Genomic DNA, 15,095 nt, shown 5'->3' on the forward strand with positions numbered 1-15,095 from the left:
TGCCTGGCAGGGGTCTTCAGTTTCTCCCAGGCCACCCATTGGGAGGGGACAAGTTAAAACGGTCTCCAATTAGTATTGGGGAGAGTCCAAGTCCTGAACTTTGAGTTATGGACTCCACCTGTCTCCTTTGCAGCTTCCAGGCCCCAAACCAGACCATCCTTAACCTGTTTGACCCAAGTTGCGATTCCTGCCACACATCTACACCATCACTGGCCATGCCTACTTCCACCTCCATAAAAATCAGCCAATTAGCTATCGCTGAAACCTCAAGCCATGCCACTTTATCTAGAGACGTTTTCTTCCAGTGTACCACTCTCCCACATTCAGATCTCCAAATTTGAAACTCTGCTGCCCATGCAAGAGAAGCAAAATTTTATGGATAGCGGAAATCTAAACTAAAACCAAAAAAATCATAGGTCTGTCAGCGTCTGTGGAGAGAGAAACAGAGTGAACATTCAGAGGAAGTCATATCAGGACACAACGCTCGCAGCTTCTCTCTCTGCAGATACTGCCAGACCTGCCAAGTTTGTTGGTTTTTATTTCTGTTATGCATGTCATAACTCACACCAAGTCCCAGTTACCCATGACCCAGCCTCGACAGCCCCCTGTGGTCAAGAATTCTACAGATTCATGATGCTCAGAAGAAACTTCTCATCAGTTTAAATGGGAGTGTCCCTTATTGAGCAATGAAGTGCTCTGCTCCTAGACTCTCGCACAAGGGGAAACAAACTTTCCACATCCACCCTGTCAAGTCCCCTGAGGATCTTGTATTTTTCAATCATACCACCACTCTTTCTTCTAAACATCAATGAGCATAGGTCCAAACTACATCACCACTCCTCAGAGAAATCACCCCCACGATCAGGATCAACCTTGTGAACCTTCTCTGGGCCACTTCCAATGCCAGTGTATCTTTCCTCAACATTAATTTACATTCTATCAATGGCAACAACGTATTGCGGTGCCTGGCCCCGGAATCTTGAAATGTCTCTCGAATCGTCACAAACTATCTTTTTCTTTTCTTTCTTACTAGCCGGTCCTTAAAACCTGCCTCTTTGACCAAAGGTTTTGATCATTTAGTCTAATAGCCCTTCACATGGCTCACTGTCCAATTTTGTTCTTAATGCTCCTGAATCACGATGGAACATTTGAGTATATTAAAGGCACTACACAAATGCACCCTGAGCAGCTCAGGCAAAATTCAACCCATTGGACACCAGCATCTTTGATTGCCATGATGCACGGTGCTCCCTACTTCACTAGTTCCTTAAACCCTCGCAAAATAAATTAGCCATTATTTAAATGGATAACTGCACATTGTTGATCTCATGTACAAGTTGATATCCAATCTTTGGCCTAAATTCTTTGCACTTTTGTCCTGTTCACCACTGACATCAAGCTCACCCTGGTGTAAACTGGTTTGATAAACTCAGAGCGCGAGTGAGAGTGAGATATGGAATTGAAAGGGGCTACATTCTATTCTGGCTTCATTCTCATGACTCTTGGGGACAGTCTCTGACCTTGGAACTCTGCGATTACAAGCGATGGGTGAAACTGGATTTTAATCCCTCCAAAATGTAACTGAAGTAAAAAGTTAACCTCCCCACTCCCAACTAACTTTGGACTAAATATTTGGTGTGAAATTTGAATTCTACACGGCCATATGTGGTACACCCCGACAATTCAGTCTTAGAACCCACAACAAATAGACACCAGAGATTAAGGTATCCACTATGTTAAAGGTAATTCCTTCAGTGCCAGACATAGTGCTTTGAATTAATCTCTTACTCAAGTGTCAACATATTTCTTAAACCTAAACTGTCATCTCAAAGTGCTTTCTTTATTTTAATATAGCCTTTATAATCGCTGTTTGTTTGGAGCAAGTTCTGAGATTTGGGATAATTACCATTTATAGTTGTTACATTTCATCTTATTTTTCCTATGTAGTATTTGCAAAGTACTAATTTTAAAAAAGTATAAAACACAATTAATAACAAACCTCAGGTAGATTGCATCACACACAGAAACATTACAAATAGAAACAAACATCAAATACATTATGAAAACATGGGTAAAAGTGAAACCCTGCAAAAAAAAGATTTTATAAACTTTTAAGGGATGGCCATGGGTTATTGGGGGAAGGGGAGGGGAGAGAGAACGAGAATATTCTGAGGATTAATTGAAACATTTAAAATTGTATCCATACAGTGTGGAAAGTGACTATTCAGCCCATCCAGTCCGCATCGACCCTCTGAAAAGCATTCCATCCAGATGCTGCTCCTCCCGCCCTACCCATAACCCTGCATTGCTCATGGTTAGTCCACTAGCCTGCACATCCCTGGACACTAAGAACAACTTAGCATGGCCAATCTACCTTAACGTGCACATCTTTGGACTGTGGGAGGTAACCAGAGCACCCGGAGGAAGCTCATAAAGACACAGGGATAAGGTTAGGGTTAGACAGTCACACAGACGGTAACTCAGGCTAGAATCGAACTCACATCCAGGGGTGCTATGAAGCAACAGCACTAACCACTAAACCACTGTGCTACCCTATGATAACATGTGGAAGAACGTAATATGGTGTCTAATTCTAACAAGGTTCCTCATATACACAAAAAAAACTAAGGCAAAGTAAGTTTCCAGGAATCTGAAACTGCATTTTCTTATTCATGAAAGATGCTATTAAATTAAAGTTAGTTTGTAGATCGAACAAGTTGAAGGTAATGGAATGCTATTGTGTAACTTAACAAGATGAAGCTGTGTAGGAGATATTAAATTGCAAAGTCTACTTTGTGAACATTTTTACTGGCACAGCAACATCTACAAGAACAAAGAATACAAAATAAAACAGATGTGATGCACTCCCTATTGTGGATACCCCTCCCTTGACATCAGTTGCGGTGATTTCTTAAAAAAAAGAGCAGTCCACAAGCAGGAACAGCTGGACAACAATCAGACTTTGGCTGATAAATGGCAAGGACTATTTGTTTCACACATGTGCCACAGATGACCATCACCATCATCTAATAATCTCCCCTTGACATTCAACAGCATTACCATTGCCAAATTACCCACTACCACCATCCTGGGGCGTTCCAGTGCTTGGGAAATGTAACTCTGTGGCTATAAGAGCAGGTAAAAAGCTGGGAATCCTGCAGCAGGCGACTAACTTCCTGACTCCCCAAAGCCTGAGCACCATCTACAAGGCAAAAGTCAGGAGTGTGATGGAATAGTCCCCACTTGCCTGGATGGGTGCAGCTCCAACAACACTCAAGCAGCTTGACACCATCCAGGACAAAGCAACCACATGACTGGGATTGTATTCACCTTGTTAAGTTAACTGCCACCATTGCTTAGCTGATGCAATGTGATTAACCAAAAAAAAATGCATTACATCAACTTGCTCAATTTCCAAAGTTGCAGATATAACTTTCTAGGAGGAGGGCAGCAGATACATGGGAACACCAGATCCTGCGAGTTCCCCTCCAAGCCATTCTTCAAATGTATTGGCGTTCCTTCACTGACACTGGGTAAAAACCCTGCAAATACCTCCCTAACTGCACTAAGTGGACTGCAGTAGCTCAAGGTGGTTTGCCACAATCTCCAGAGCAATTAAGGATGAGCATGAAACATTGGCTTTGCTCTCCAATGTGTACAGACAGAATAACCGTACAATGCAGGAGGAGACAATTAGAGTCATTGTTTCTGGACTGACAGTCTGAAAGAATGAGACAGTGCTACCCTCTGCACTTTCCCAATGTCCTGCAACATCCCCCCATTTCACCCTATTCAAGTATTTCAAGTTCACCCTATTACACATCTTGTCATCTACAGCCCTTTTTCTTTCATGAAACGTTCAGGCACAGAATCTCTAACAGGATCAGTAATGACAGCCGATCCCCAATTGCCTGGGATTCAATGAAATTAAAAGACAGAAAGGAAAAGCAGAAACTACTACTGATTTCAAATCTCGCTTCAAAACTATCCAGTAATTGAAGTCTGAGGGAAATGAGATTCCACTTTGTAATTGTTAATTTTCTGTGCCAAGGAGGTAGATTGGCAGTAATCAATACTCAGCACATTGTTAAAAGATTTCAAGGTAGTGATGGTAAGGCACTTTCTTGAATAAAATCAAGGGAAGGCTTAACCATTTCTGAGGCCAGTGAAGTGTCAAGCTGTTGGTCTGGAGTCACAGGCCAGCTAAGGACAGTGGTTTCATTTCATATTAAACATTAAAACCCAAATGGATCACTAACAACAATGCTGTAACTACAGATTATCCAGCATTCTATTATCCGAATATCAGCTTATCTGGCAAGATCGCAAGGTCCCGATGCTTGGCTAAACTGTTATCCGGCATTTGATTAACCGAATGAAGTACTCCCACCTGTGTCCTTCGAATAATCGAGGTTCTTCTGTATATATTCCCCATTACAGGAACTTGCTTTTATTTCCAGATTTTACTTAATTCATTGAATTTAAGGACCCCAGCTGTTCGGTTCATACGAGTCTGCATTGTTAGTCCACCACTAAGAGGTTGATAGCTTTTTAAAATAAAGAATTCGTTTCTAGGATGCAAGCAGTTACAAATCCTTAAATGTACTCAAGGCGGCAGTGATCAGTCTTCCTGAAACACAAATACTGTAAAGTGAGAGCTGGTGATGGGAATAGCAAGGGATGTGATGGCGTTATGGTAATGTCACTGATTTAGGAATCTAGAATCCCACAATGTTCTTGGCTCTGGTTCAAATCAGACCATAGAAATTGGCTTGACTTAAATTAATTAAAAACAAATCAATGAACAAAGCTAGCCTAATAGCGACCTTGTCACCATTGTCAATTATTGTGAAACCCCATCTGGTTCACTAATGCCCCTACAGAAGGAAACTGCCATCTTTATATGGTCAGACCTCCATGCGACTCCAGACCCACAGTAATATAGCTGAGTCTTAACTGGCCTCTAGGCAATTAGGGATGGACAATAAATGCTGGCATAGCCAGCCGCGCACACAACTCTTGTATGAATAAAAAAGTTTTATTCACAGATTGATTTGTAAAACAAAACCTGAACATTGTACAAACTATTATCATTCAGTATTTTTACCCAGACAAAAACAAACAACCTCAAGAGAACTGAACTGCTACGTATATTTTTAAACTCTGGAAAATTTGGCAAATTACTTAATAAGTTAGTGAATTGAAACAATCATTTTAAAAGATCCAATCTTTGCTCTCAGTGTTCACACTGATGTAACACAAACAAGGACATGCAAACATCAACTGACAAAGTGGATTCAACCTGCCATATCTCTAGGGAAGGGGGCAAAGGAAGGAGGGAGGGAAGGCAGGGAGGGTGGAAAGGTGCAGAGGAGGGAGAGAGAGAGGAATGAGGGTGGGAAGGAAGGAGGGAGGGAGTAGCAGGGGTAGCCAGTGGGAGAGCAAGATTGGAGGGAGGGTGCCGAGATCTACAATCAAATGTCTAGATTAGAGTGGTTGCTCATCTCTCTGAATTGGGTGATGGAAACTACAAGTACAGATGAAATGCAAAAACAAAAGTGAAGATGTACCTACAGGGTGAACCCAGAGCCTGACATTTCTTCGGACAAAATGTCAGGAGTAAGGAAACCAGAGTGTGTGCTACAACAGCACTCTACACCAAGAGCACTGATCATGAGAAAAACTTACATCAACAGTGCATTAAGTTCTCCCCAGTATAATTTCCAAAAAAAAAACTAACCTGTCTTTGTCAGGGATGGGATGGTGCCCAGCGACAGGGCTCGGTTTAGACGACCCGGAAGTGAGCAGGGAGAATTGCGTCTGGTGGTTCTACACAGTTGCTGTCTTGCCAGTTGAGGAATACTAGGCGGGATAGGAATGAATGAGGCGGCTAAGCTAGAAGTGCGGGGTGAAAGAGCACCATCACTGCAGAAAGAGTTGATCGATTCACCGGACATATACCTGCAAAAAACAAAATCAGTTTGAAGAAAAGTTCTGTATCCTAACTAAAGCTGCAATTTTAATACAATTAAAAAGTTCAATTAATAAAACACCTTGAATTAAAAAGTAGTCTCAGTAACTGTGAAACTAACAACTGTAGTAAAAACCCACCTGGTTTGCTCGTTTGTTTGGAAAGGACATGTGCCAACCCTACCTGGTCTGAGAGAGACTCTAGATCCACAGCAATGTGGCTACCTCCTAAACTGCCCTCTGAAATGGCCTGGCAAGCACTCCATTGAAGGACAATTGAGAATGGACATTAAATTCTGGCCTTGCCAGTGATGCCCACATTCCATGAATAAGTTGAGGAAAAATTACCAACAGCCAGCAACTAATTAAGTTTCTTATTCCCCAGATAATCTTCAATCACTTAATAGAATTATAATGGAATTCAATTTTGTAGGTCAGTGCAAACTTTAAAAATTACAGAATAAGGCACACCGTTTAATCACTAACAGTTCTATCTTATAGAGGTCTAACTTAAAGTTTAGACATTATTCTGATCTTCCCATGTAAACTGTGAGCTTTACGAGGTAGAAGACTGCAGATGCTGGAGATCAGAGTCAAGAGTGTGGTGCTAGAAAAGCACAGCCGGTCAGGCAGCATCCCAGGAGCAGGAGAATTGACTTTTTGGTCAAAGCCCTTCACATCAGGAATGAGGAATAACTTTTATAAAGGTAGCCAACACTCCAAATGGGTGGAACACAACAGCTAATGGCCCAAACTGGTTACTGTATTTCCTCCATTCCAACAGCGACTCACCATCGAAGGCATTTAGTAAGTAAGGCATTTTGGGATTTTGAGAAAGACAAAGGCTCTTTATAAATGCAAACTCTTTTACAATTAATTGGTAAATAAACATGCATTTATCACACACCTTAACCCCAAGGTATTTTATGTCAAATAGAATGTTTAAATTAACTACATTTCAAATAGAAAGGACTTTAGTGGACTTATACACAAGGTCTCATAAACAGACTTTTTTTGTGAAACTAGTTTATAGTTATGAAAGTATTTAAGAAAATTTTTTCTATACGTTTTGAATTCAATTTGAATGAGTCAGGTTTTAATGGAATGAAAATGTAGAGAATGTTACAAACGGCATGTACCTCAAACTAATTTCTTTAACTACTGAAGCATAAATGTAACATGGATTACAAAAAAAAATTATAGCACTACTCAATTTTATTTGCAGAGTCATCCAGAAGCAAATGAAAGCTGTTTAAGATTGGCACATTGTGTTGGGCAGCGCGTCACAGGCAGTTAGCAATGGTTCCCAGTTTTTCCAAAAATGGCAGTCCATCACAAAAGACAACTTTCCATCCACCCCAACTCCATTGTGGAGTTTGCACATTCTCCCAGTGTCTGCGTGGGTTGCCTCCAGGTGCTACGATTTCCTCTCTCATTCCAAAGATGTGCAGGTCAGGTGAATTGGCCATGCTAAATTGCCCGTAGTGTTATTAATCAGGAGTAAACGTAGCGAAATGGGGTCTGGGTGGGTTACTCTTCGCAGGGTCGGTGTGGGCTTGTTGGGCTGAATGGCCTGTTTCCACACTGTAGGTAATCTAATCTAATCTACACTTCTTGCTACCTCACACAGGCAGCCAAAGACGACTCCTGTCCTGGTTATAATCCCTTCCGTCAGGCAGAACATACAAAAGCTCAAATACAAACCAACAGGTTCAAGAACACAGTTTCTTCCTTGCCGTTATTAAATTTCTGAATGGACCCCTCAAATTTTAAATCTCATGTTGACCTTGCTTACTGTGCACTTTCTCCAAAACTGTAACTTTGCATTCTTCACTGTTCTCTTACCCTGTGAATTTTGTATGGTATGGTCAGCCCGCACTGCAGGCAAAACAAAACTATTCACTACCTAGGTAAATGTGAAAATAATCAAACCAAAATATTGAGAGAAACTATGTGACACAAATAAATGATCATAGCAGACAAATTTTAATGACAAGAAAGGTTTGGGATAGCACACTCCACTAGACATCTGAACCTATTTGAAGTGGGCGTAGGGTATGTCAGCTGTAGACAACGGAATTCAACAATAATTTATATCTATATATCACCTTTAATGTAGTAATAAGGCTCAAAGTGCTTTACAGTACCACAGAATTGCACAACAGCTGCTAATTTGCAAAACCCTTGTAATTCATGTGTTGCCTCTCATCCCCCTACTTGCCCCACACAACCCATTGGAACCATTCTATTGAAAATATTGCCTTCTCCCACACTTCATCCTACTCTCACAGCTGTCACTTGATTTCCAAGTGAATTCCTCAAAAATAATAACCTGCAATTAGATAAAGCTTTAAATACTATTAAAATAATTTATATGGCATCGATCAGTTGCTATATTTAATGCAGAATTCCACTGGCTGTTCATGTTCACAGACAAAGGAAAAATATTTGAGTTAAATTCCAAATCAGAGGTTAGAATGGAACAGGCGCGTATTCCTATAATCCAATAGCAGTCATGCCTACTGAGGTCTTACTACCAAAGGCTGTATTTTAGCACACTACTTTGACATTGGCTTGGTAGTTGCTGCAGCATGCTAATATCTCAATTAACATGTGTTTTCCCATTCATTATTGAATAACACACAGTCATCTCAAGCAAAAAGAGTGCATTGGGATACTAATGCATTTTAAGTTAATCACAGCCCACATCTGGTCTAATTGAATCGTTTTGTAATAGTAGGTTAATGTATGTAGGTTCGCTTGCTGAGCTGGAAGATTCGGTTTCAGACGTTTCGTCATCATAGTAGGCAACATCATCAGTGAGACTCCGGATGAAGTACTGGTAGTCTGGCCCACTTCTTACTTATGTGTTTAGGTTTCCTTTGGGTGGTGACATCATTTCAAGCTGTGACGTCATTTCCTGTTTTTCTGGGGGGGGGGGGGGGAAAGAGAGAGAGAAAGAGAGAGAAAGAGAGAGAAGAGAAGAGAAAAAGATGGGTGTGTGCGTGGTGAACGGGATTCAACTCAATATGTTTGTTGAGAGAGGAATTCCTAGAAGCGTGGCATTCCAACTGGAACTGTATCAACAGTGACTTGGATCCCATTACTACCCCTCCCAAGAAAAAGAACAGGAAAGGAGGTCACCACAGGAAATGACATTAGCAACCCAACAAAACCTGAACACAAATAAAATGTGGGCCATACCGTTCAGAGGCTCACTGATGTTACCTAGTATGGTGATGAAACGTCTGAAACTGAACCTTCCAGATCAGCGAGCAATCCTACATCCAGGACCTCAACCTCAGCTCAAAATCTTCTCAAAACTCACTAATATTAGGTTTGTATTATGTAGGCTTGCAAACCATCCCACAAATGAACGGTTTTGAGAGTCCCCAAGACCGCAATCTGGGGACTTTAAATCAGAAGCATTTTTATCTTGTTAAGCAACAAGACAACATACTGTAGACTCAAAGACAAAGGAACATTCCTCTGTGGATCAGTATACGGTTTCACATGTCAGTTGTGTCAAAGGCACCCACATGCAGAAATTCTTTCAGAAACCTGTTCTGTAATGTCCTCTTCGCCATGAAATCACTAGCATTTGGTTCATTCCATCTTTAAACTCTGACCGACTAGTGAATTATTTATTGGTTGTCCAGCTAACAAAACACACACATCACCGATTTCCACCGACATCCTAGCAGCTTCTGGGAACAACTGGCCAGGCAGGAATCAATAATCAAGCATCTGGAGAAAAGCACAACCTCACCAAATGAGCCCTCGAACCATGGACTGGTTACAGCTGAAATGAGCCCAAGAGAAGTTTTAATTACTTTCTGCAACAAACTCCATTCCACACCATTCATTAAGCAACCTGAAAAAAAAAGGTCAATGTGCTCTCCATGTACAAATATAATTTGGTTCATTGCTGCAGGCCACTGTGCTGATCCGGCAGCCCCCACTTTGGATTCAGGACTCTTATTAAAATAAAATTAGCTGAGTTTATAACTTACCCGGCACTGGATGCATCAAATCCTTCACCCTGTGCTTCAAAGACCAACAAACTGACATGGCACTTGGGGCATGCACACTGCTCTGGGGGCACGGGGTTAAGTAAACTCACTCGATCAGAGTCTACAGGAAGTCATGCACATCCAACAACAGATTATTGACCTGAAACATTCATCCAACTCCCTCTCTTCCCAAAGATGTTGCCCTGACCTGCCGAGTATTTTCAGCGCTGTGCTTGCCAACATCTGTTATTGCTTTCTGTACATGTGGTTCTCCGTGCACGTGTGGGGGTGTAGGGCAGGAATAAGGAGGCTTTCCCCGCTGTTAAACCAACTTTTTGAAATATTCATTCACAGGATGAGGGCATTACTGGCTAGGTCAACATTCATTGCCCATCCCTAATAACCTAGAAGGCAGTTAAGAATCAACCACGTGTGTGTCATGTGTAGGATAGACTAGTTAAGGATGGCAGCTTCCTTCCCCCAAAAGGACCAAATTGGGTTTTTCTGACAATTGACAACAGATTCATTGTCATCATTAGATTCTTCATTCTAGATTTTTTTTCAATTAAATTCAAATTCCACCATCTGCCATGGAGCGATCCAAGCCCAGGTCCCTGAACATTGCTCGAGTCTCTGGAGTAACAGAGACCACTAGGAATAATACCACTAGGCCAATCCCTCCCCAACTAGGTACAAAAACAAAAAGCATTACTGGCAAAATTGTTAAGTGTGGAACAAGGTTAGTGTGTGCAGTCACTGCAGAACCACTCCCATTTCAGAAACTACCAATAACAAAACAGTCAAGGATTCCACCTTCAAGGGCAATAAAAGATGGTTAATAAATTCTGTTCTTGCCAATAAAGACCGCATTCCATGAATAAAATGAAAGCCTCTCTGTTCTGGAAGTATCTTATTCACAACTGGCAGGTCAGGTGGAGACACTTGGGTTAATACTTGCCGTGCTTCCCACTGTGACCTCTTTTTAAAATGAAAACACCTTATGCCATTACTTGCAGTGAATAAGAGACTTACCTCTATCAATGTCCTAACAACAAAATATGACAGGGAGAGAAAGAAAGTAACTGAAGTTTCCAGGAAATAGACTGTAGATAAAATCTACATGTGGTGAGACGTCAGAGATGGTTGGGCTCAGCCAGATCAGGCAGACAAGACAGTGCAAGTGCCCACTGGACAGAGGTAAGAACAAACAGAAAAGTGTCAGCCGAGGACATTCAGCCCATGGTCTGTCGCAGCCAGGTCTAACTTTTCCAGTCCTTGGTCTGGACCTTACCGTAATCTTGCTTATTCTCCTCGGAGCAGAGAAGACTAAGGTGACCTGCTTGAGGTGTTGAAAATTATGAACAATTTTGACAAGGTAACAGGAGGATATTTTGTTTTCACTAGTTGGTCAATTACTAGGGGTCACAATTTCACAATTGTCAGCAAGAGAGGTGGGATGAGGAGAAACTTCTTGCCTCAAAGTTGATAAGGTTTAGAATGTGCCGTCTGGGAGAGCAAAGGAGATTAATTCCATCTGAGGTTTCAAAAGAGAGCTGGATATATATTAGAGGGCTACAAGAAGATAGGGCTGGAGAATGGGACTAGCTAATAGTTCTTTTGGGAGCTGGTACAGACATGATGGGTCAAATGGCCTCTTTCTGAAGTGTAAAATTCTATGTTTCTAAAAGGATTTAAATTAGGAGTTTGTTGGGGCAGCCTACAGAGGAAAACGTAATATAGTAATGAGCCTGTCAGAAAGGCTATAGTCAACATTAAAGGGCATAGGGGAATGTAATAACATAGCACAAAACTTGGAAGGTCATCCATTCCGACACCAAGTAGCAACCATCTCCACGTGTGCCCTAACCACGATTCAGCGATTGATAGCCGATAATTTCTACAGCCCCATAAGCCACTCCACCTCGGAGTATCACAGTGGAAGTTCACACAAGGAAAGTGCAAGGTCAGCTTGCCGTCATCACAGCATTCCAGCACAACAGACCATCTACAGATTGTTAATGTGGCACAGGGTGGGGGTGGGGACTGACAGCGGCTCCTCGGTGCAAGAACCTTGATTTTCTCAGGAAGAGAGCATCCAGCATCCGAACCCCCTCTGGCCCAGATGTGGCCCATCAGTCAGCTTGCACATCCAGACTGAGATGATGCAGTCTGCAGAGGCATCTTCCAGACAGAGTTGCTTAAGATTGTCTGTCAACAGACAAAGCGGTCAGCTTGCACTTCCACACTGCAATACACCAACTACATGGGAGGAATTGGGAAAGTCATATGGAAGACAGGCGCAAAGGGAACTTACAAGTGATTGCTGTGTGCAATACACAATTTCACTTATGAATGTGGCGTGGAATGTTTATGTTGTGATGACTTCTATCTTTTACACTGCGGTCAAGCAGACAGATTTTTTCAGAACTGGAGAAAAGGAAAGGAATGAGACGGTTGGTGAATGGAATTTGAGTTTGAAGTTACATCCAACTTCTCAATAGGAGACAGTGAGGTCTGCAGATGCTGGAGATCAGAGTCGAGAGTGTGTTGCTGGAAAAGCACAGCAGGTCAGGAGCATCCAAGGAGCAGGTAAATCAACGTTTTGGGCCAGAGCCCTTCATCAGGAATGGGGCTGGGAGCCTTGGGGGTGGAGATCTCTCAAATAACCTTGTCCAGAAAGGACATCAAGGTCCCCTGTATAGCTGCTGGGAAGGGTAGACCCTTCCCTGAGGTGTGCAAGGTCCAGCAGACAATCACAAATCCTGACCAGCACTCTCCCAAGAACATTACAGTCACGTACAGTTTCAATGCTTGATGGCATTCCATGGCTTTCATTGTACACGTGCTTGTTCATAACATGACTGATATCCCTGGAGTGTACAATCAGAGAGAGTCCTAGTCACCTTGCAGCCATCCTACACTCAACTGGGACAGGGGATCCTCTACATCAAAGGCATCAAGGCTACTGCTGCGATAACACATTGACCCACATCAGTTGGGCATTGAGTGAGTGAAATTCTGCAGGCAGCATGCAGTACTCCCTGGACAATATCACTGCAATGAACTGCACCCTGCGACACACACAAACCTTCACTCAGTGAATACATTTGCTTACTCCACCTATTTATTTCTAAGATTGAATAAAGTGAAACTGGTTGTCCTCGCATGGGGCTTTTGTGCCCTCTCTAACACAACAGTGGACAACAAATTGAAAAATATCCCTTAACTCTGGTCTGGAAAATGGTACACTTTGGGGGAGAATCCAAAACTAGGCTCCATAAATACAACTAAGAAATGAACAAATCCAACCAAAAAACACTTGTGATTAGAATACGGACCTTGCTACTGCAGGAAGTTGTCAAGACAAATAGTGTCCATGTTTTCAAAGGAACATCCGACAAATGCATGAAAGAGAAGGAAATAAATAAGGTTGCCTTATGTACAGTATACATTGCAGAACAGACTTGAGGGTCAAATTACCTGTGCCTGTTCTGTATAATCAATATAACCAGCACTGTTGTCAGATTGCAAACTACTATCCAGTTTAAGTTGCAATGTACTCCAGTAGAACACAAGGTCAAAATAATCATCTTTACCTCCACCAAATAAACCACAAGCTCACCAGTGTCTTGTCCCAGTCCCTCCACTACTTCTATTCTGCACAGAAAGGAAAAGGAGGCGTTTTTAATAAAAATGTAATCATCAGCTCATAGCCAAGGATGTCAAATGAATCGCAAATGATTTACAAACAGAGTGGGGTCACAAAGGAAGAGGAAGCAGCAGAGAAAATGGATGACTGATTATAACAGACTGGGAAAGTGATGACCCAATGAATTAATGAAAAAAGCAAGAACACGGGTAGACAAAGTAATCATTTAATTTGCTGAAATCATCTCTCAATGACAGCAAGTTGCAAAGATGCAGTAATTTAAGCCACAAGTGGTCATAAATTTAGTTTAGAAATCAAGTAGCGTTAGGGAAATTCAAAATCCATGAGAACTCTTGCACTAACAAGTCACATCACAGAAAGAGACTTGTAAACCTATATAATATAGTCTAAATCCTACCCATAAGCATTTTCAATATCAGTTTGCTTAAATCAGAAGGTGGTTGGCTCAATCTCACTTCTGTACTAAACTAGGCTAGCATGCCAACGTAGAATTTGCAATCCTTTGGTCAAAGTTTAAACTCTGGTGAACTGTAAAGTCTCCACAATTCCAGTTAGTGTGTGTTTTAACATAACACAAAACAGATTAATTGGTCATTCAACCACCCACTTGAGGAAATCTTGCTGATTGCAATATGGATACGGAGTAGCTAATGGTCTAAAAGTGAGATGGAAAAAAAATGAGTCAGTCACATGGACTTGAAGAAATTGCCTACACAGCAGCGATCAGCATTTGAGAACTTGCAAATTAGCAGACATAGGTCACTCCGCCCCTCAAGCCTGCTCCCATATTCAAGAGGGTCATGGCTGATCATCCATTTCAATGCCTTTAGCCACCCCACTATCTCCATATTGATTCACATAATAGAAATCTGTCAACCTCTGCTTTAGTCAGTCAATGACTGGGCTTCCACAGCCCCCTGTGGTAGAGAATTCCAAACATTTACCACTCAGATCATAGGTATCTTTGAAGATATCTGTTTGGAGATGCTACAATACACCTCTGGAGTTGGGGGGGGGGGGGGGAGGAGAAGAAAGAGGAAGAGTTTTACCCCAGATCTTTGGGCTCAAAAAAGTAGGGGCTCTACCACAAGGACCCTACCAACCACATTATACCATTTGCTTAATGACTAAAGGACATCAAGCAGACAGCAATTTGGAATTACCACTTGCTCAGTTTACAAACGAACTAACAAAATGAAGTGGCTGTTTAGCTGGGTGCGTAAACATTTGTGGTGGGGTCAGGTGTTGGCATTGTGGAGAACAAAGTCACAGTTTTGTTTTTGAAAAGCTTTTTGCTCAGGCATGAGTATGCACACAGTAGGGATTAAAATATGCTTATCCATCAGAAGCTAGTAAAAGCCTTTTTTGGTCTAAAGACTGATTAAATATTTGGAAAACTCTGCAAGTCAATAATAGCCAAACAATTTGGTGCCACATGGAGT

At 41.8% G+C, this 15,095-nt stretch overlaps 1 protein-coding gene across 3 annotated transcripts in view; it reads right to left on the bottom strand.

Moving 5' to 3' along the window:
* tmem201 (transmembrane protein 201) overlaps window positions 1–15,095 on the bottom strand; it is a 166,506-nt gene that overhangs the window by 78,660 nt on the left and 72,751 nt on the right. For all 3 annotated transcript variants that reach the window (XM_072586133.1, XM_072586131.1, XM_072586132.1), the window contains exon 7: window positions 5,741–5,961. In XM_072586133.1, the coding sequence (XP_072442234.1) occupies window positions 5,741–5,961 (221 nt within the window). The remainder of the gene's footprint in view (window positions 1–5,740; window positions 5,962–15,095) is intronic.

Source organism: Chiloscyllium punctatum, chromosome 16 (genome assembly GCF_047496795.1).
Source record: "Chiloscyllium punctatum isolate Juve2018m chromosome 16, sChiPun1.3, whole genome shotgun sequence".
Classification (NCBI taxonomy): Eukaryota; Metazoa; Chordata; class Chondrichthyes; order Orectolobiformes; family Hemiscylliidae; genus Chiloscyllium; species Chiloscyllium punctatum.